Raw genomic sequence first — 17,757 nt, 5'->3', positions numbered from 1 at the left:
AACAAGCTGTATCTGACGCGCTTACTTACAAAAGATGGCGTGATACTTTGCCCTCTCCCTTGTCCCCCACCAAACGACACCCAGTCGCCTCTCTCACCCAACCGTAACTACTGCTCACGAGTCAGTCCTTTAGTGACGGTCTTAACATCCAGGTCACAGACGACATGATATGATTGGCTGGACTTCCAGACATCTTCATGACCTTTGAATGATGTCTGCTGAGTAGGCACAGGCATCCGATTAATCTTGGTATGGTAACTTAACCTCCGCTCTGCCCTCTTAGAACTTATCTTATTTCTGCACCTTGTACTCTTCTTCGAAGCTGCGAGGCCGTTTCCTAGTCCCTTCTCCCCTGTGCTTTGACTTACCTGTGTTCCAGCTATATCAGACGATCAGATCGAGCGTTCTGCTGCGAACATCCCGGTAGAGCTTCCGTCCCGCGACACCATCGTCCAACTCTGCGCCGTCGCTAGTTGCGGCCAGAACGACGTCTGCATCGAGGTCGCAAGCAGCCCTTGATTTTGGGTAAAGTACGGCGGCGGTATCATCCCGGGTGAGGCCTGCACACAGAACCAGAATGCCCAGATTGTGGACGGCAACCCTGCGAGCGTCGTGGTTGCGCGGGCAGTGTCGCTGCATCGTCATGTAGTACGTCAAAGGCAGGACAGTCGCGAGCCGCCAGTCGAACACGGGCAAATACGCAGAGGACGACATGGCAGTCATTGCTGCAGCCGTTAAGCAGCTCACTAGCATCCGAGTGCCTGCGGACACCGCCCATCGGCCATGACTTCTTTCTTGCATGCAAGTAGACGTGCGAATACCCTATAGTTGAGCATCTCTAGGATTAGATAAACAGGGTATGCTTTCCGCTTACTTTTAATACCTCGCATTGACACTCCTATTATCGACAGCACGGGAAAGGTCTTTGCTATTGACTTTTGCGGTACGGGTTATATGTTATTTAGCTAATAGCGTCGCTATAGAAAGTCTTTGCATAACTAGTAGTACGTTGTGTATCCGCGATCTCTTAACTTATATGTAATACGGGTAGCTATAGGCTTGCTGGCAATTAATAGCGACAATTCCTTATGTAAGTAGCCGTTGTCGATCCTATTTCGCTACGCAGCCAATCTCAATAAGTGTTAACACTAAGCCCTTATCTGGCCGTTAAGAGGGGGACCCTCGTTCCTTGAGGCTCTACCGGTCGCAGCGATGGGTAGATTTCGTTTGGGGTGTAGGGACATGCTCTATGTAACGCAATATGCTAGTTTAGCCATATTTGTCACGATCGAGTATGCTTCCGCCATGTAGCCTCCAACGACGCGCTATATCTAGTCATCATAGGTGTGTATCCTCAGTGACATCTATTTCTTTTGTTCATCAAGCTTCAAGGCATCGGCATATTCATCTGCACATATCTCTATATGTATGTCTGGGTTTATACTGCCGAGGTCAATGCAAAGCGTATCAGGGAACGGTATTTGCGAGCAGTTGTACGTCAGGACATCCCATTTTTTGACAAAGTTGGAGCAGGAGAGGTTGCTACCCGAATTCAGACCGACGCCCGTGAGCTTACCCTTTCTCTTTACGACTTTTCTGAATGCTTTCCAGACTTAGTACAGCAGGGGATGTCAGAGAAGGTTTCGCTCGTGGTGTCCTTCTTGTCGGCCTTCGCTACCGGTTTCATATTGGTCTATATCCGGAGTTAGCGTCTCGCACTTGCTTTGACGTCTTTGCTACCTTGTATTGGTATCACTGGAGCGGCATGAACAAGGCCATATCCAAATATATGCAGTACGTTCATTTAGCATTGTGCTACATTATCCAACAGGCATAAACTTTCTGCTAGGCTTTCCTGAAGTACATTGCAGATGCTGGCAATATCGCCGAGGAAGTCGTCTCTACCGTTCGAACTGCGCAAGCCTTTGGCGCACAGCGAATTCTGTCGAGCTTGTACGATCAGCACGTTGCCAAGTCGAAGGTGGTCGACGTCAAGTCTACAATATGGCTCGGTGGAAGTCTTTCGGTCTTCTTTTTCTGCATCTACTCATCGTGTGCCTTGGGTGCATACAAAATCCTTCCTTTCACTTACTTTCTATTAGCCTTTTCATTCGGTACAACCCTTATTTTGTGCGGAGATGGTGCGTTCGCATCAGTGAAAAACTCTAAATATCATTATTAATATTTTGGTCCATAGCCAATGCTGGTACTGTCATCATCGTCTTCATGGCGATCCTAATTGGTTCTTTCTCGTTGGCATTGCTAGCACCCGAAATGCAAGGTATGTGCCATGCACCATGCATTCACTAAACATGTGTGCTTACCCGTGTCGATATAATCTAGCCATTACTCATGGACGAGGTGCAGCTGCGAAATTTTACGCTACAATCGACCGTGTACCAGACATAGATTCTGCCGACCTTAGTGGGGAAAAACCCGAAACCGTTTACGGTGAAGTTACGTTCGAAGACATTCACTTTAATTATCCTTCGCGTCCCGACATCGCCGTTGTCAAAGGGATCAACCTCACCTTCCGAGCTGGTAAAACCGCTGCTCTTGTCGGTGCCTCAGGATCCGGCAAGTCGACAGTAATTTCTCTGATCGAACGATTCTATGATCCCTTATCTGGTGTTGTCAAACTGGATGGACGGGAATTGAAGTTTCTCAATGTCCGATGGCTGCGTTGGCAGATCGGGCTCGTGTCGCAAGAGCCAACACTGTTTGCAACCACGATTAGAGGCAACGTTGAGCATGGGCTTATTGGAACCAAGTATGAGAACGCCTCCGAGGAGGAGAAGTTGGCGCTGATCAAGTAAGCCTGTGTCAAGTCCAACGCTGATGGCTTCATAACTAAGCTACCTCTGGGCTATGATACTATGGTTGGCGAACGAGGATTCCTGCTCAGTGGTGGTCAGAAGCAGCATGTCGCCATCGCGTCGGACCCACGCATTCTTCTTCTCGATGAGGCAACCAGTGCTCTGGACACTCAGAGTGAGGGAATCGTGCAGGACGCCCTCGACCAAGCCTCTGCTGGTAAGTCAAAAATGAATTCTGTCTATTTTCAATCGAGAATGAATTGCTTTCAGGACATACAACCTGTTGGTGCTTAGTTGTCTTCCGGATACACCGAGAGTGGCTCCTTTGTTTATTGACCCTGTTTATGACGCATCGATCGACGCACCTCTCTTTCCCTCAGTCCGTTTACACCACAATATGTCGAGACTGAGTCCTCTTACTTCTGGTTCGGATTCTTACACAACCCCGACAAGGGTGTCGACTGCCCGCTGCGACTGGGTATATACACACCGCCATTGTCGTCAGTGGAATGCGATTAGCGAGGGGCCGCGGCAACACGGGACTAATATGTAGTCGGTCCGTGACCCCAGAGCCCCTGATCGACCCCCAGCTAATCTATTCATTCCTAGCCGCCATTGTCCTCTCCTCTCCTGATTCAGACGCTCGACACGAGACAACCCACGCTTGGGATAGTGCAGAGAGCTCCAAGTCCTAACACCACTAAAAGGACACCTGTTTTCCCACACTGTTTTCCCTCACCAAACGCTACTTAACTCTGCTCACTCATATCACTCTTCTCAACTCATCTCCATTCCTCAAGTTTTTTGAACACAAGATCTATCACCAATGTATTTCCTTTTCGCTCTCTCACTGCCTTCCCGTACTGACATTTGTTTGCCCTTTTTTTCAGTAGACCCATCCAAGCTCGCCATTGCCTTCAAGCCCATGGGCGAGGACGCGGAGCTGCAGTCCCCCCTCTCTTTCACAGCCACCTCTTCATCCGGCGGGGGTATTTTTAGTGAGCTTTCGTCTGCCACCGAACATTTCACTATGTCCCCTACGCCCCGGTTCGTAGTGACCGAGGCTCTATCTAAGGTCTACTACAAGGGCTTGCCCTCCAATCCACCCCTCATCGCTACAACCAATCCCAGCCCCTTCGAGGATCTAACTGGCCCCGAGGCCTACTCTGTCGTCAAAGAGCTTAGGGAGCTGGGTGATCACCCCCTTGCTAGTGCTTGGGACCACGGTTTGGCCGACCGCCTTCGCAGTAGCCTGAACACAATGTGCGTGAACTGGACTAGTATCGACGCACTCTGAATGGTCAAAGAAGGACAGTCCTCCGGCCCAGCCATCGTCTGGATTGGCGTCAAGTTCGGGGCGCTCAGCTTCGAGAAGGGCAAGGACGTCGCCTTCCATTGCCAGGCGTTCATCAACTGCTACGGTCTCCGCGACTACCACGTCGAAATCAGGGAGTCTCGTGTTATGAGACAAGGGGGCAATAGGTTCTTTGATCCTGTCGCCTTCTCCGACCCTACTTTCACTGCTCGCGACCCATACACTGCGACACTCTGCATCCCGATCTCACCGAGAATAGGCCTTGGGCCGAGAGAACTGGCGGCTTCTACCTCAGCGCCGGTGGCGACAACAAGGACATCTATCTCGTCACTGCCCGGCACATTGTCCTCCCTGTCGACAGGGACAAGGACAGGGAATACCAGTGCAGGAACAACAGCAGGGCACATGAAAACATGATTGTCCTTGGCACCACCGGTTTCAACGAGAAGCTCGCCGCCATCGACGACAAGATTGGGGACGAAGGGCTCACGACATCGATTCTAGGGAAAGGATTGAGTTGGTTAAGGACAAGGATGACCGCGCATCCGTCATAGAGCGCGAGAAGGCAGAGAACGATTTGCAGAGGGCGGAGACGAGGATGAAAGCACTCGGGGACTTGCGCCGGGAGATTGCCACTCACTGGAGGCTGGAGGAGAAGCGTGTCTTCGGGGAGCTCGCCTGGGCCCCTCCCATCTTCTGCTCCACCGAACTCGGGGAGTTTATGCTGGACCTTGCCATCATTAAGATCGATGCCAGCAAACTTGACACCAACAATTAACATGGCAACACCATCAACATTGGCGATAAGTACACATGTGGAGAATCCATGGAGAAGGTCTATCTGCACTCTACCAGCTCCATGTCCTTCAAATTCCCTGATGACCATCTCATGACACTCTGAGGCCAGGTACTCATTGAAATAGTTGCGTGTGTATGATAAAATGTTGTTTGTCTTGCTGATGGTGGTCTCAGTACTGATGCTGTTTTTGAAGATGACCAAGCACAACTCATTGTTGGCATCATGCAAGGCCAGGTCCCCAAGACTGTCCTTGTGAATCCATCCATGCACAATGCCAACAATGAGTCATGCTTGATCATCTTCAAAAACAGCACCAATACTGGGACCACCATTGGCAAGGTGAACAATGTTTCATCATACACACACAGCTATTTTAATGAGTATCTGGAGTCAAGGGAGTGGCAGATCATCCCCTCTGACAAGAACTCAGGCCTGTTCTCCAGGAAAGGGGACTCTGGATCTTGCATCACTGACACCTTTGGTGGCATCCTCACTGGTGGTTCTGGCACCACTGATTCCTCTGACTTGACTTATGTCACCCCCATATCCTTCATCATGAAGGTACTCCATGCTACAAAGTTCTTCAAGTATGCCCACCTCAACCTGGTCCTCATCTAGGAGGGCACCCAAAATTTATTTATGACAGCAATTTGTGTGCATGTGCATCACTTGTTTGATTTCTGGTTGCTGTCTGACTATTGTCATAGCTTCTTTTCCTGCCTTCTGACAGTGACAACACAAGTTTTTGTGACTCAGGTGTACAGTGGAATAGGGAGTGCAGACCACTTGCCTGTGTTTCTTATACTGCAATATTTCCTTATGTTTCTATCAATGACAGCTTTTTCTGCTTTTACCCTTGAGTTATTATTTTGATATTCCTCTCTGTCATTTTTTTTGTATAGGTTGACCATTATTGGACTGTTACATCCTTGCAACTTTCATGATTGATGATAGAGGCCATGGTAGATCATGAACTTGTTAATGACTAATTCGAAGTCCTGCCTAGACTAATGATCTTGTCCTCAACAATTTACTACCATGTAGACATCCAACACTCCACTGGAGAGACTCTTCACCAATGACTGTGAACTGATGGTATTCTCGTTATTTCTGACCCTGCTTTGCATCTTTTTCATTTCCAGAATAGCACAATTTCGGCGCAATCTGAAGGTTGATCATTGCGTTTTTTTCTACGACACTTGGGGCCCTAGCGTGAGGAATACCAGGCAGCAAAGTAGATTCCAGGATTTTAGACCTATATTTCACCGTCTGAGGCTTCCTAGAGCATTTTTCCAAACGTCGTGGTGGAAACTTACATTGGGCGAGGTGATTTGATTGTAAGTTTCTATGTGGTATTCCTGACTGGAGATTAACGCGCTTCTAGTGTATAAGGCTGGCGAGAATGCGCCGATTGTCCCATGGCTATTCGGTGATCCGTACATCTACACTTTCAATCTGGATGTAGCATGACAAGTCGTGTCGGGCGGTCACAGAACAGATTTCCACAAGGGGGAGTTTGAGTTAGAGCATTTACAGTGAGTCAAATTGTCCTTCACGTCGATATTCATCCATATCAACAAACTCCAGGGAATGAACCTGTTCGCAGCCGATGGAGAGTAGACATTCTATACGCCGTATCCAGGCTGATCTAAGTGAAAGCAACACAAGAGCTACTTTGTCATTCAAGTTCATGCTGTCTGTCACGGCCGTACAAAGCGCCTGACCTCTAGTCACCGCCTGTCGTTGCTCCAATGGGTTTCTTAGCATATTCGCCGACTTTGGTTTGGCCTAATTCGTATCCGCAGCGCCTCTCTGAAGCATCCCTCGTTCGGCGATTTTTAGATCTTGAATCAACGATCTGAAGGACAATCTAAATGTACGCCATAATGGTCGTTCTTTGCTCGCTAATATGAAGCTATTCTGCGTCACCAAGACCAGGTGCAATTACAGTTTGTGAAAGCGCCATACTTTACAAGTAACTATCTCCCTTATTTAAGGTAAGGGAAGCAAATGGTAAAAAATACAGTGAACAGCATATCGGAAAATGTAGCACGAGCACCAAGGTGAGATCCGAGAAAGAGTAATTGGTAAAAGAAAAAGATCCCGCTTTAGGGATCATCAAAGCCAACACCATGACCACCGTAATTCTTCAAGGGATTCTTCCTCAATGCCTCCGCCTCAGCTGAAGTCGAAGCCGGCGTCTTGATTTGCATAACGGACTCGGCGGCAACTGCAGGCGAAGTCAGGGATACATCCTAGAAAGAACACGGTAATATTAGCGCGCACACATTATTAACAGATCATCAACAAACCTCATCTCTAAAAGGTGTAAACTTGGGCGTCGGTGGAATCTCTTCTTCACCTTCTTTTGGCTCGTCAACAAAGGGTACCGTACGGCTCTGCGAAGCGTGCCGCCCCTTCGATACATTTGTAGCCACATTCTCGGCAGGGTCTATGAACGGAACGATACGAGAACCCGACGAAGATACTGTTCTTTTGGACTGCTTAATAGTCGAGCCCACCATCTTCTTGCTCTGTGGAATATTCTCTTTGATCCTTGTTTTACGTGTACCAACGTCTGGCCATGCATTCTGTTCTATCAACGATGGGCGAGCTTCTGAGCCTGTTGGGTCTGCGAAGACCTGGAGAGGGACGTTGGAGGCGGAAGCATTGGTCGAACGTGTCTGAGCCATGGGCCGGGCGATGACGGGTACTGTACGGTCCACAGTCGTAGCCAGGGCTGGCCGGCGTGGCGGTAATGAAGAAGTCGTGTCGGGGGTTACAATGGGTGACGTGCACATCATTCGTTTTTCGAAATCAGCATGTCTGGCCTTCAGGTGATCCAATGGCGAAGCTCGTCTCGCAATCCCCAGTCTATAAATTTCGTCTGCTTCTTTCCTCCTATGACACGACATGAGTAAGCACAAAAATGAAGTATTGGATATACGACGCACCTTCCATCGCGCTCCAATACCGCAGCATACTCTTCGTACAGTAAAGAAAAATAGATTCCAATATCGTTTGCGATCAGAAAACGATAAATGATGGTGGGTCTCTCGACGTAGCTAGCATAAAGCAGCCACAGCTTGAGATAGCGCATTTCGCCCCTCCATCTCCCATCCCTGTTGTCCTTGAGAACTCTCGTCGCCTCTTCTAGAAGCTCTAGAAGGCCAGATTCCGCACTATGGCCTTGGGGGTAGTTCTCAACTGTCCAATAAACCAATCTGCAATAGGCCTCCAAGGGGTCGTCATCTTCGTCTTCCATAGCAATTTCGACATTGATCCGGAGTCTGTTCTTTGTCGCCGAGAGCTTCGATTCTCTGTGTGTATGTGGGGTGGACAATATCGACGACAGTGCTGTTACTCGGCGGCCGGTAGCAAAAGGCTGAACGTTCTCCTTAGCGGCCTCAAGTAGGTCGCAGTCTACAATCGCAGGTCCTTGTCCTTGCAGTAGTTCTTCGTGGGCTGACATTGAAGGACGAACCCTTAGATGAGCGAGCGCTTGAAAGAACGACAGTGGCGAGCAAAAGAAGAAAGAATTTGAAATTTGGGCCAACATGCATCACATGGTCGTGAAGAAAGCCCCTATTTTAATTTCGTATTCGCTATTCGCGTGGCAGTGGGAAGTTCTACGATACTAGCAGCATCATGATCATTCTTTATGAAACAAACAGACCCTTGGCTGCCCTTTCCGTGAAAGAGACATGAGAATCTTCCCATGATATTCTCTTCACGCACCGAAATTTCCCAGTCCATTTCCCACCTTGGCAAACGAATGTGAGAGTTCGCATACAGGTATGCAAAAGGCCGGAAATAAAACATGACAATGCTTCACCGTATCCCATTCTGACCATGCGCCATACTCCCTCCCAAATAGCCTCTTCGCAGAAAGTCCGAGACATCAGCATAAGCCCCGATGGCGAACGCGTTCTCTACCAAGTTCAGCAGTTCTATAAATCAGCTGATCGCGTCCAAGCTGAACTATGGCTCGCACGGACAGACGTCACTGACAGCGCCCGGAAACTGACGAATGGCGATTTTCACGACCGCGCAGGCGTATTTCATCCATTCGACTCCAACATGATTATTTTTCTCTCCGACCGATTTAGTCCGGGGAAGGGAGGAAGCCTCTACTCTTTGAGGCTAACTGAAGACGAAGAGCCAATGCATTTGATGGTAGAACCCGTGAGGAAGGGTGTACAGCAGTTCCAGGTGTCGCCTGACGGGACATATATAGCTTTCACGTCTACAAATGACGGGCCCGCTCGAGAGGATAGAGATGATGCAAGGCGGATTGGGGATAAGCGGGGGTTATCGCGCCTTTTTCTGCTCAATCTGATCACAGGAGAAGTATCATCCATGAACCACATACGAAAGGATCGACATGTCGAAAGCTTCACGTGGAGTCCAGACAGCAAGGAATTACTTCATAGGTTACGGGAGGACAGAGGGCTGGAGGCAGCCGAACGGGAGGTGTTGCTGGAAAAGGTATCCGTTGCTTCTCAAGACGCGCCTGAAACAATTGACGCGTACCCCCGCTCGCCCTCTGGACCAAATATTTGGCTCAGTTCAGGCCACATCCTGGCCCTGCAAAGCTATGAGGTAGCCAATATCCTTGATGCGCGAACACTGTACATTCGTCAAGGGGCGGATCAGAGGGCATCGGTGCGGAAGTTGTATGGTGCGACAGAGGATGCCATCCGGATCGTCGATATGACAAATCACAGCGATGATACCAGTAACGGGATGATAGCTGTCGAAGTATCTTCTGACACTGACACACGAATTGACGGGATTTCATTTTCTTCATCCAACGGTGACGAGAATAAGGTGGTAGATGTTCGTCAGCTTTTCCAAACGCAGGATGAAGCCATATGGTTTGGGGCATGGGACGCCAAAAGAATACGCAATCGGACAGGTGTCTCGTACGTGTTTGCCGCGGTGCTGAGCTCTGGCATACGGCACGAGGCGCCAAATGTGTGGTCTGTTCGCGTCGATGACGAGAAAGGGTGCTGCACGGGCAGAAGGAAGCAGTTATCATCCCATTTGCAGTGGCTTACTGATGCACCGCAGATAAAGACTGAGGTCATTCGATGGAAAAGCAGAGACGGCGTGGAACTCAGTGGCTTGGTAAGATATCCCCCAGGCATTGACCAAAGGAGCGCTTGTGCCCTGCCAACTATCTTGTTCCTCCATGGAGGGCCATACCGGTGGGCATTATTCTTGTTTTCGACATCTCGCTGATGATGAGCCTAATTTAGCCGGGACGTCCCAGGTTAGTAGATATTACGAGAAGAGCTGTAGAACGGCTCACTGATAAACAAGTAGATTATATGCCCTATTTCTGCAATTGGCGGGAGATGCTCGCGTCCGCCGGATATCTTGTAATCTCGCCTAATTACCGAGGAAGTGAGGGAGAATGGACGCCGCTACACTTCCACGACTGATCGCCGTATTCAAGGTCAAGGAAAAGGCCATAGTTTTGCTCATGCCGCTTCTTGTGGTATCGGTACCTTTGATTGGCCCGATTGCGAGAGCATGGTCGATGAGATAGTCACCCGCGGCCTTGCTAATCCAGATAGGCTAGCCGTAGCAGGATGGAGTCACGGTAAACGTTTCTTGCTCTGCAATACATCCCGGTAATTAAATTCCAAAAGGAGGGTCATTGACAGCGTGGGGGGTGACCCAAACGAAGACTATGTTCAAAGCAGCTGTTGTGGGGGCTGGCGTTTCCAACTGGGAAAGCATGGTAATGGAAGCTGCTTCGCCAGAGCTAGAGGTATGTTGTCCAAAGAAATATTCAGAAACGACATCCATGGATCTCTTCAGGGAGCGCTTGGGGGCATTTCGCCTTGGGAAGGGCGACTGAACGGGACTTCCAGGAAGGAGAGTCCTATACAACAAGTAAGCGGAGTAACCACGGCAGTTTTGATTTTACATGGCGAAAAAGACGAGCGCGTTCCGCTCGGCCAAGGCATCGGACTATACAGAAGTTTGAAGAGGACCGAAGGTCCCTGTAAAGATCGAGTTGAGATGATAGTGTACCCGAGAGAACCGCATGGGTAAGTAGTCATAAAACATCTTCACGCAACGAAAACTGACGTCCTTAGGTTCGTCGAGAAAAAACACGCTGAAGATGTGATGCTCAGAGTATTGGAACATTTTCAGAGGTGGTTATAGTAAGATTTTTGGAGATAAATAAATAAAAAGTAATTCTGAAAAAACGATCACGTGCATTAAACGCGGGCCGGGGCGTCACGGGCGTAACGTCATCGTGTCTTCTGCACTCTTTGTTTCCGACCACCACGTCCTATTTTCTTGTTTGACGTCGATTGTTTCAACGACGCGGCCCTGCAACTGGCACAAAAACAGATATTGAATGGCTGGGGCCTTCAGTGGTCATATCATTGATTGTTACGAAAAATCTCTATCAAGCAACATGGTTACGCCGAACCCCAGTACGACGTCCGGATCTCTATCGTTTGACCCATCGATGCACGGCTCCTCCAGTGTTGCCTCTTCCTCATCTCACCCACCTTACGATCCTCCGATTCTTCAACAAAAACTGACTCAAAAGCTCGGTCCTGAATACATTTCCACTCGACCAGGTCCAGGTGGAGGGCCAAAGCTCACATATGCAGAGGGCTGGAAGATAATCAATCTTGCCAATGAGGTCTTCGGATTTGATGGGTGGAGCTCAAGTATCGTCACGATGAGCACCGAATTTATGGACTTCGACGAGACGACACGCAGGTACAGCATTGGTATCACGGCTATTGTACGGGTGACTTTGGTGACTAGCGGGTCATTTCATGAAGATATTGGATATGGAACGATAGAGAATACGAAGAGTAAAGGGCAGGGTCTGGATAAAGTGAGCTCTCCGTTCATGTTTCTTTTGCTCATCTCATGATCATCCAGTGCAAGAAAGAGGCTGTTACGGATGGTCTCAAGCGTGCTCTCAGAAATTTTGGAAATCTTTTGGGAAACTGCTTATATGACAAAGGATACACCCAAGAAGTCACTAAGATCAAAGTCCAGCCGGTACGCATGGTCTGTTCGTGACAACTGATACCATACATGCTAACAGAGTCGTAGCCTAAATTTGACAAATCACAGCTGCATCGAAGACCAGAATTTGCTGAATCACAACCACCGCCACCAAGTAATCCACCCCAACCACAGACGAATGCACCCGTACAACAACGCGCACCGACGCCTCAACAACAACCACAGCATGCACCAGCTCTACAACAAGCATGTATTCCCCCGCAACCGCAACGAACTTCTCTCCATCAACAACCACAACGGCCACCACAGAATGCCGCGGTGCCGCAACAGCATAGACCGCCCCAACCAGCATGTGCTACCTTTAAAGCCCCGGCTCCGAAACCTTATCCACAGATAAATATGCCTATAACGACACTGCACCAGCCGAATGACAATTCCTCCTCTGGCAAGGGGAACATCAATACTAATGCTGCGTCTTCGTCAACTTTATCAGCGATTGAGCCTGAGGGCGATGATTCATTCATGTTCGGTTCTGAAGATGACGCATTTCTCGCCACAGTGGATCTTGGTGAAGGAGATATGGGAAGGCCCATCTTGTGTGAGGGTGAAGAGTTCGACGACGAGAGCATAAGAGACAACGTGCGATTCGAGGATGTGGATCGTAGTGTAGTTGGGGAGCTGTTTAATGGTGGAAGAGAGGACAAACCAACAGTGCTAGCATCTGCACGCAGTGGAGCACAGCATCAACAACAGAAGCAGAACCGACTGGCCGCTATCAAAGCTGAAATCGAAGGCCATTCCGCAGAGCGAAGTGTCCTGGGAGAGCGAGCTACAATACCACCCTCCAATCCTAAGCTTATTATACCGCGGACATCTGTAGAACGACAGCAGCAAAATCAGAATCGAGTTGCGCTCATCAACTCCTATCAACAGCACCCGACAGCGCAGCAAAGCGTTCATAATCCACAAAGACGACCTGACACTCCGACGGGTGGGTTTCGGTTTCCGACGGGGACGATAGTATGTTCATCCAATTTTCCGGCATGTAAGCATCGCTAACACTGCCTCCTAGAATCCTCTTGGACTTCCAATACATAGTGGTGTGAAGCGAAACGCCGATGGGGCTCCGTGAGTGCCTCTCTGCTGTTCTTGCTGACTCAGATATAACGTTTTCTCAGAAGGAAACCTGGCCCGGGGATGGGTTTGAGCAACACTTCGAGTACGAGGACACCCCTAGGCACATTATCATTGGAGCCAGACGGAAAGAGGATAAAGCGGTAGCCACTATTGGTCCGATGACTTTCTCATGTACGACTATCACCGTCCACGTCCAGAATTAGCACGAATATCTATCGGATTCGCTTGTGGATTGTCGATACCTTCATAAGTGGTGTTAAGAGGTACATAACTCACTCGGACAACTGTTACGCAAGTATTCTTTCTGGAAAGACGCTACACCATCTGCTGGGAACTATATACATGCCAACATCTCCACTGTCAGGCTCTGCCTTCTTAGTAGTACGGGACCGGTCTATTCTCCTTGGCCCAAAGCAACGCAATCTCGGTGTTATTCACTGCATGAGGAGGTATGATTCCATTCTCCCTCCACAGTTGTGGCTTATGACTGGATAAGCATGGACGCGCCAATCTGAAAGCGGAGGACTTACGTCGGAATCGATTACTTCAACTTCCCAGTCAACGCCGCGGGCTTTGGTAAATGGCGCTATCGTCTGCTCGTACGCGTTCATGAATCTGGCCTTGTCTTCATCACTATGTGCGTATCCAGACATTATCAACAAGTCAGTATGTCAAAGTCAATAAACACATACGTCGCGAACTGTTTCGCAAGGTGATGGACTACTACGCGGACAAAATTGTCTGTTGCCTTTCCACCGACGAAATAACCTTGTCTGGGAACCTCGACAAAGAGAACTACGACGTAGAACTCGGGGAGACCAGTTCTGGTGTATTGGTTCGTGATAGCTTTGGACAGAGTCTGCTTGTCCTCGTCCGAGTAAAGGTTAGGGGGGACATAAAATCGATGAAGAGGCATGGTTGCTTCTGAATTGGAGCATCGGTTGCGTTTTTCCTTCTTTTTAAATGTCTCACATACTCCAATGCAATTGAGCATGGCTTAGGAATCCGACCGAAGTATGACTGTGCCGGACGGCCTATTTTGTAAGAGGAATGTAATCGATCGGAGTGCCTGCCCGAGTCATTCTCGATGCCTATAAAGTAGCAGCGCCACTGATTTCAAAGTTACAGACATGTATTCATCTATGGCTTCAGAAAGGATTCTGGTATGCGATCCTTTATAATGTCCTTGATGTCGCGCTCACCGTAGCAGGTCACTGGCGCAACAGGTTTTTTGGGCAGCCATGTTGTTGTCAAAGCCCTTGAGAGTGGGTACTCAGTTCGGGGGTTAGTTCCGAGTTCGTTCCTGAACGGCTATCGTGCTAACCGGGGCCTTGCAGGACCGTGAGATCGCCGTCCAAGGCCCAAGAAGTCCTCACTTGCTGGTCATCCTATGGTAATAGATTCGATACGGCAGTGGTGCCAGATTTGATGAATGGAGATTACTCCGAGGCTTTGAAAGGTGCCTCCCATTTTCAGGTTATACATTGACTGTGGGGTCTTACTTCGCCCAAGGTATAAGTGCCGTTATTCACGTGGCATCGCCTTTCATCCGGAGTGTAGACGATCCTAAAAAGGACCTTCTTGATCCCGCGAGGCAGGGGACGCTCAAGGTTCTGGAAGCATGTCTCAAGCATGGTGTCCGACGCGTTATTGTAACAGGAAGCATCGCTGCAGTCATTGACCCAACCAAGGGTGGTAAGCTGCCTGTATCGGTTTACCGTCGATCTGTATAACCTTCTGATTCAGGTCTTTGGCGTGAATATACCTGTACTGCAGAGGACTGGTATGGCGCAGCAGTTCTGTCAAGGTAACAATATAGACTTACTGAGACACCAGGAACCCTCTAACCTACGAGCTGGCTGTTTCTGGCGCGCTTCCTGGAGTGGGTGTTTACGCTGTTTCCAAGAAGATCGCCGAAGAGGCCGCCTTTGAATTCGACCGCGAGCATCCCGAGATGCGCATTACCGTAATGAGTCGTACGCACGTCCCTACACTATCTCCACTGCCGCTCCATTCATTCTCCATTTAGCTACCATGATATATGGTCCCCTTGTCCTACCTGCTGACCTGTCGGCCTTGAATACCTCATCCCAGGATATATACAATCTCATCAGCGGCAAACTGGAGGAGACAGGGTTACCTGCATACACTGACGTGAGAGATGTTGCCGCGCTCCACGTCAAAGCTCTGAAGGTCGATTCGGTCATCGGGAAAAGGGTACTTGTCAATGGTGGCATGTACACATTTTATGAGGTATAGTATTGGTTCATCCGGAGGTCCGCCGGCTAATGTGTCACTTAGGCGGTGAATATCCTAAGGGAGAAACGGCCGAATTTTGCTCACCGCTTACCATCGTTAGATGTTGTTGAAAAAGTTAGGGACCCGACGGCCAAAATCGACGTTTCTATCGCAGAGACTGAGCTTGGAATCAAGTGGATCTCATTCGAACAGTGTCTTCTTGATACTATCGACGGGTTCGTCAAGATGGAAACGGCCCAAAAGATCTAGTAAAATCATGTACAGTATTTCAAGTCGTGTCTACCACGTTTTTTGGCGTCAGGGCTGCGACTGCTCATCTACATATTAACAACGGTAGAAGTCTTTTGACATGATACTTTACATATTTTGCCTTTCCAACACGATCATCTCTGTTAGGTAGATATATATATATATTGCTGCAATGACTGTACTAGTCGGATTCATTTTTCAGGAAGTCGATACAAAAGAACGGTCTTTCCGCTGCAGGTCGGAGCATCAATGGTGTGACAGATACAGCACCTTCTCCTGTTGAAAGTTTCTATTGTGCAGTTCTCAAACTCCTTGTTGTGGAGGGCTGATAGCGGAAGAGGCTGAAGATCTGAAAGGCGCATAAGGGGGGGAAGATTTTTGGGAAGAATGAGGCTTGAATGATATAGGAAGTCTGGTTTCGGAGTGAAGCCACTGGTCAGGGATGATGGAGATGTAATAGTTGGGAGGCACGGGCTCAAATATGGGAACCGTTAACGTGACGTTGTGTTCATCTTCAGCGTAGCGTTGGCGGAGAACAAAGGTATCATGAAAGAGAATGACCTCTCCATCGACATCTTCTACCATGATCAAAAAACTTTCGGCACCGCCATCAATCTTCTCGTCCCACGGAAACAGGAATGATCGAAAGATCGATCGATACGCAGCAAGGAGCGAGTGATAGGTTGAACTTGAGCTTGAAGCCTGGCGATAATATCAGAACTCCTACTCATGATAAAGAAGGTGATTGACATACTGAAGCTTAGGGAAGCTATGAACGAGTCGATGTACTCGTTTTCCAGCATTGATAATTCACTTCCATGGATACAGTACAATTGCACAATTACGGAGATCCATCAACAGTCCGATTCCTCATTTTCCGTAACCTGTCAAGCCATTTAGCTTATCAAATGAATCATCAGAAACCGTGAAACCCAAAGCCATGAAAACACACCGATTTATTTATCATTCTCCACCAACCACTTTTGGTATTCCTCAGTGACATCCGTTCTGTGTGAATGCTTCGGTGACCATCAGAGCACGGAGTTAGGGAGGATCGCGTCGCCATACTATGTGACCACTAGTATCTGAGGCGAAGAAAGTCCAAGTCGACTCTGGAGCTATTCCGTGTATTCGCGTTATTCAAAGAGTTCAAGCTCTTACCTGTATGTTCAATCAGTCCGTCGTATTATTCAAAGAGTTTTTGAAACGGCAAGGTGGCGGTTAATATGTACGAGAGTTACGTCGCTATAATACTCTGCATCCGGATGGATATCTCAAACATAATTACTTGCGAGTGTCCACGGCGAAGGAAGATGTCGGCGGGGACAGGTAGAAGAACCAGGGGATAGCGATTGAAATGATCAAGGTCCTGTACGATTCAGACGTCAATATTACAAGAATGTATACGTTTGCAATAGTGGGGAGTTCAAGGAGGGCGAAATCGGTAGAATAGCATGGCAGCGCGAAGAAAGCATTAGAACGGGGAAAGACCCGACCCTGTAGTACATCTGTCTAGCAGCCAAGTTTGTATTAGCCCACGATGCCGCACGAAAGAACTCGAAGGTACTAACCTAAATCCTTCCCTTCAATGGAAAGACATCGCCGACACATGGACGATATCTACAAAATTGGCATGACGAGTCCCTCCCGATGTCGATGGTGGTTGTCCGTATCCACCATCTTCAGTCGGAATCCAGTTGAGCGTCACTCCATTGACCGAATTTTGTAGATGAGGTCGCCAAACCTCGTAACAAGTCAATACCCTCTGTCCAGTCTGCTCGTTCATCTCATAGTGCATGCCCGGCACTGCGGCGATGATACCCTTTACAGCCTCTAGTTCACCAGACATTTGAGTGAGTAGAGCGTGGAGATTGGTCTCTCTATGGAGGGCATCGGCGAGACTTTTCTCTGTGACTCGGTGGTGCTGCAGCGAGAGCTGTTCTAGCTCGGTATACCGACGCTGCAGGTCTAAGAATTGATTATGTGCTTCCGCGATAGCCCGGGCCTTTTCGGATTGAAAAAGAGACATCATTTGCTCAGCACCGCGGGGAATGGAGAGAGACAATGGATGCAGTGGTGGTTGAGAGTCTTGGGACATTGTACGAGATAATCGAAAAGGAAAGGAGAAAGAAAGATTGGACTTGGTTCGCATCAACACCCGGTTCCCAGTA

At 48.7% G+C, this 17,757-nt stretch overlaps 10 protein-coding genes across 10 annotated transcripts; 5 read left to right on the top strand and 5 right to left on the bottom strand.

Moving 5' to 3' along the window:
- Positions 1–107: 107 nt before the first annotated feature.
- Positions 108–714, bottom strand: BT62DRAFT_1003530 (uncharacterized protein; the record flags this gene model as incomplete). Its single annotated transcript, XM_043176951.1, has 2 exons — positions 108–368; positions 418–714. The coding sequence occupies 2 exons, from the start codon at positions 712–714 to the stop codon at positions 108–110; spliced, it is 558 nt and encodes a 185-aa protein (XP_043042313.1).
- A 710-nt stretch (positions 715–1,424) lies between these two features.
- BT62DRAFT_918341 (P-loop containing nucleoside triphosphate hydrolase protein) lies at positions 1,425–3,511 on the top strand (the record flags this gene model as incomplete). Its single annotated transcript, XM_043184082.1, has 9 exons — positions 1,425–1,566; positions 1,612–1,704; positions 1,872–2,141; positions 2,198–2,281; positions 2,344–2,812; positions 2,906–3,033; positions 3,087–3,102; positions 3,197–3,316; positions 3,370–3,511. The coding sequence occupies 9 exons, from the start codon at positions 1,425–1,427 to the stop codon at positions 3,509–3,511; spliced, it is 1,464 nt and encodes a 487-aa protein (XP_043042312.1).
- A 40-nt stretch (positions 3,512–3,551) lies between these two features.
- BT62DRAFT_729093 (uncharacterized protein) lies at positions 3,552–4,374 on the top strand. The gene is made up of 3 exons (XM_043182037.1): positions 3,552–3,644; positions 3,707–4,079; positions 4,127–4,374. The coding sequence occupies exons 2-3, from the start codon at positions 3,742–3,744 to the stop codon at positions 4,296–4,298; spliced, it is 510 nt and encodes a 169-aa protein (XP_043042311.1). The 5' UTR covers positions 3,552–3,644; positions 3,707–3,741; the 3' UTR covers positions 4,299–4,374.
- BT62DRAFT_729235 (uncharacterized protein) lies at positions 4,283–5,293 on the bottom strand. Its single transcript, XM_043182041.1, has one exon. The coding sequence runs from the start codon at positions 5,015–5,017 to the stop codon at positions 4,451–4,453; it is 567 nt and encodes a 188-aa protein (XP_043042310.1). The 5' UTR covers positions 5,018–5,293; the 3' UTR covers positions 4,283–4,450.
- A 639-nt stretch (positions 5,294–5,932) lies between these two features.
- On the top strand, positions 5,933–6,365 carry BT62DRAFT_729195 (uncharacterized protein). The gene is made up of 2 exons (XM_043182040.1): positions 5,933–6,267; positions 6,315–6,365. The coding sequence occupies exon 1, from the start codon at positions 6,023–6,025 to the stop codon at positions 6,263–6,265; it is 243 nt and encodes an 80-aa protein (XP_043042309.1). The 5' UTR covers positions 5,933–6,022; the 3' UTR covers positions 6,266–6,267; positions 6,315–6,365.
- Positions 6,366–6,808: 443 nt separating this feature from the next.
- BT62DRAFT_1074343 (uncharacterized protein) lies at positions 6,809–8,455 on the bottom strand. Its single transcript, XM_043179009.1, has 3 exons — positions 7,885–8,455; positions 7,243–7,831; positions 6,809–7,185 (listed from the first exon to the last, which is right to left on the bottom strand). Exons 1-3 carry the CDS (start codon positions 8,400–8,402, stop codon positions 7,039–7,041), a joined length of 1,254 nt encoding a protein of 417 aa, XP_043042308.1. The 5' UTR covers positions 8,403–8,455; the 3' UTR covers positions 6,809–7,038.
- Positions 8,456–8,782: 327 nt separating this feature from the next.
- Positions 8,783–13,424, top strand: BT62DRAFT_1074342 (uncharacterized protein; the record flags this gene model as incomplete). The annotated part of the gene is made up of 12 exons (XM_043179008.1): positions 8,783–10,140; positions 10,192–10,205; positions 10,259–10,339; positions 10,392–10,538; positions 10,588–10,709; positions 10,760–10,992; positions 11,041–11,109; positions 11,366–11,804; positions 11,852–11,974; positions 12,029–12,961; positions 13,014–13,069; positions 13,120–13,424. The coding sequence occupies 12 exons, from the start codon at positions 8,783–8,785 to the stop codon at positions 13,220–13,222; spliced, it is 3,678 nt and encodes a 1,225-aa protein (XP_043042307.1). The 3' UTR covers positions 13,223–13,424.
- On the bottom strand, positions 13,365–14,083 carry BT62DRAFT_929884 (uncharacterized protein). The gene is made up of 3 exons (XM_043185825.1): positions 13,771–14,083; positions 13,609–13,711; positions 13,365–13,558 (listed from the first exon to the last, which is right to left on the bottom strand). Exons 1-3 carry the CDS (start codon positions 13,992–13,994, stop codon positions 13,454–13,456), a joined length of 432 nt encoding a protein of 143 aa, XP_043042306.1. The 5' UTR covers positions 13,995–14,083; the 3' UTR covers positions 13,365–13,453.
- Positions 14,084–14,215: 132 nt separating this feature from the next.
- Positions 14,216–15,757, top strand: BT62DRAFT_965412 (NAD(P)-binding protein). Its single transcript, XM_043188771.1, has 8 exons — positions 14,216–14,241; positions 14,289–14,362; positions 14,416–14,537; positions 14,591–14,773; positions 14,825–14,861; positions 14,915–15,054; positions 15,108–15,331; positions 15,380–15,757. The coding sequence occupies exons 1-8, from the start codon at positions 14,221–14,223 to the stop codon at positions 15,584–15,586; spliced, it is 1,008 nt and encodes a 335-aa protein (XP_043042305.1). The 5' UTR covers positions 14,216–14,220; the 3' UTR covers positions 15,587–15,757.
- Positions 15,758–15,889: 132 nt separating this feature from the next.
- On the bottom strand, positions 15,890–17,684 carry BT62DRAFT_1003524 (Sec63-domain-containing protein; the record flags this gene model as incomplete). The annotated part of the gene is made up of 5 exons (XM_043176950.1): positions 15,890–16,288; positions 16,875–16,955; positions 16,994–17,083; positions 17,136–17,157; positions 17,194–17,684. 5 exons carry the CDS (start codon positions 17,682–17,684, stop codon positions 15,890–15,892), a joined length of 1,083 nt encoding a protein of 360 aa, XP_043042304.1.
- Positions 17,685–17,757: the final 73 nt, after the last annotated feature.

The sequence above is a fragment of the Guyanagaster necrorhizus genome (genome assembly GCF_019112545.1).
Source record: "Guyanagaster necrorhizus MCA 3950 unplaced genomic scaffold BT62scaffold_7, whole genome shotgun sequence".
Classification (NCBI taxonomy): Eukaryota; Fungi; Basidiomycota; class Agaricomycetes; order Agaricales; family Physalacriaceae; genus Guyanagaster; species Guyanagaster necrorhizus.
The sequence above is the reverse complement of the archived record's forward strand: the minus strand, read 5'-3'. Positions and strand labels throughout refer to the sequence as shown.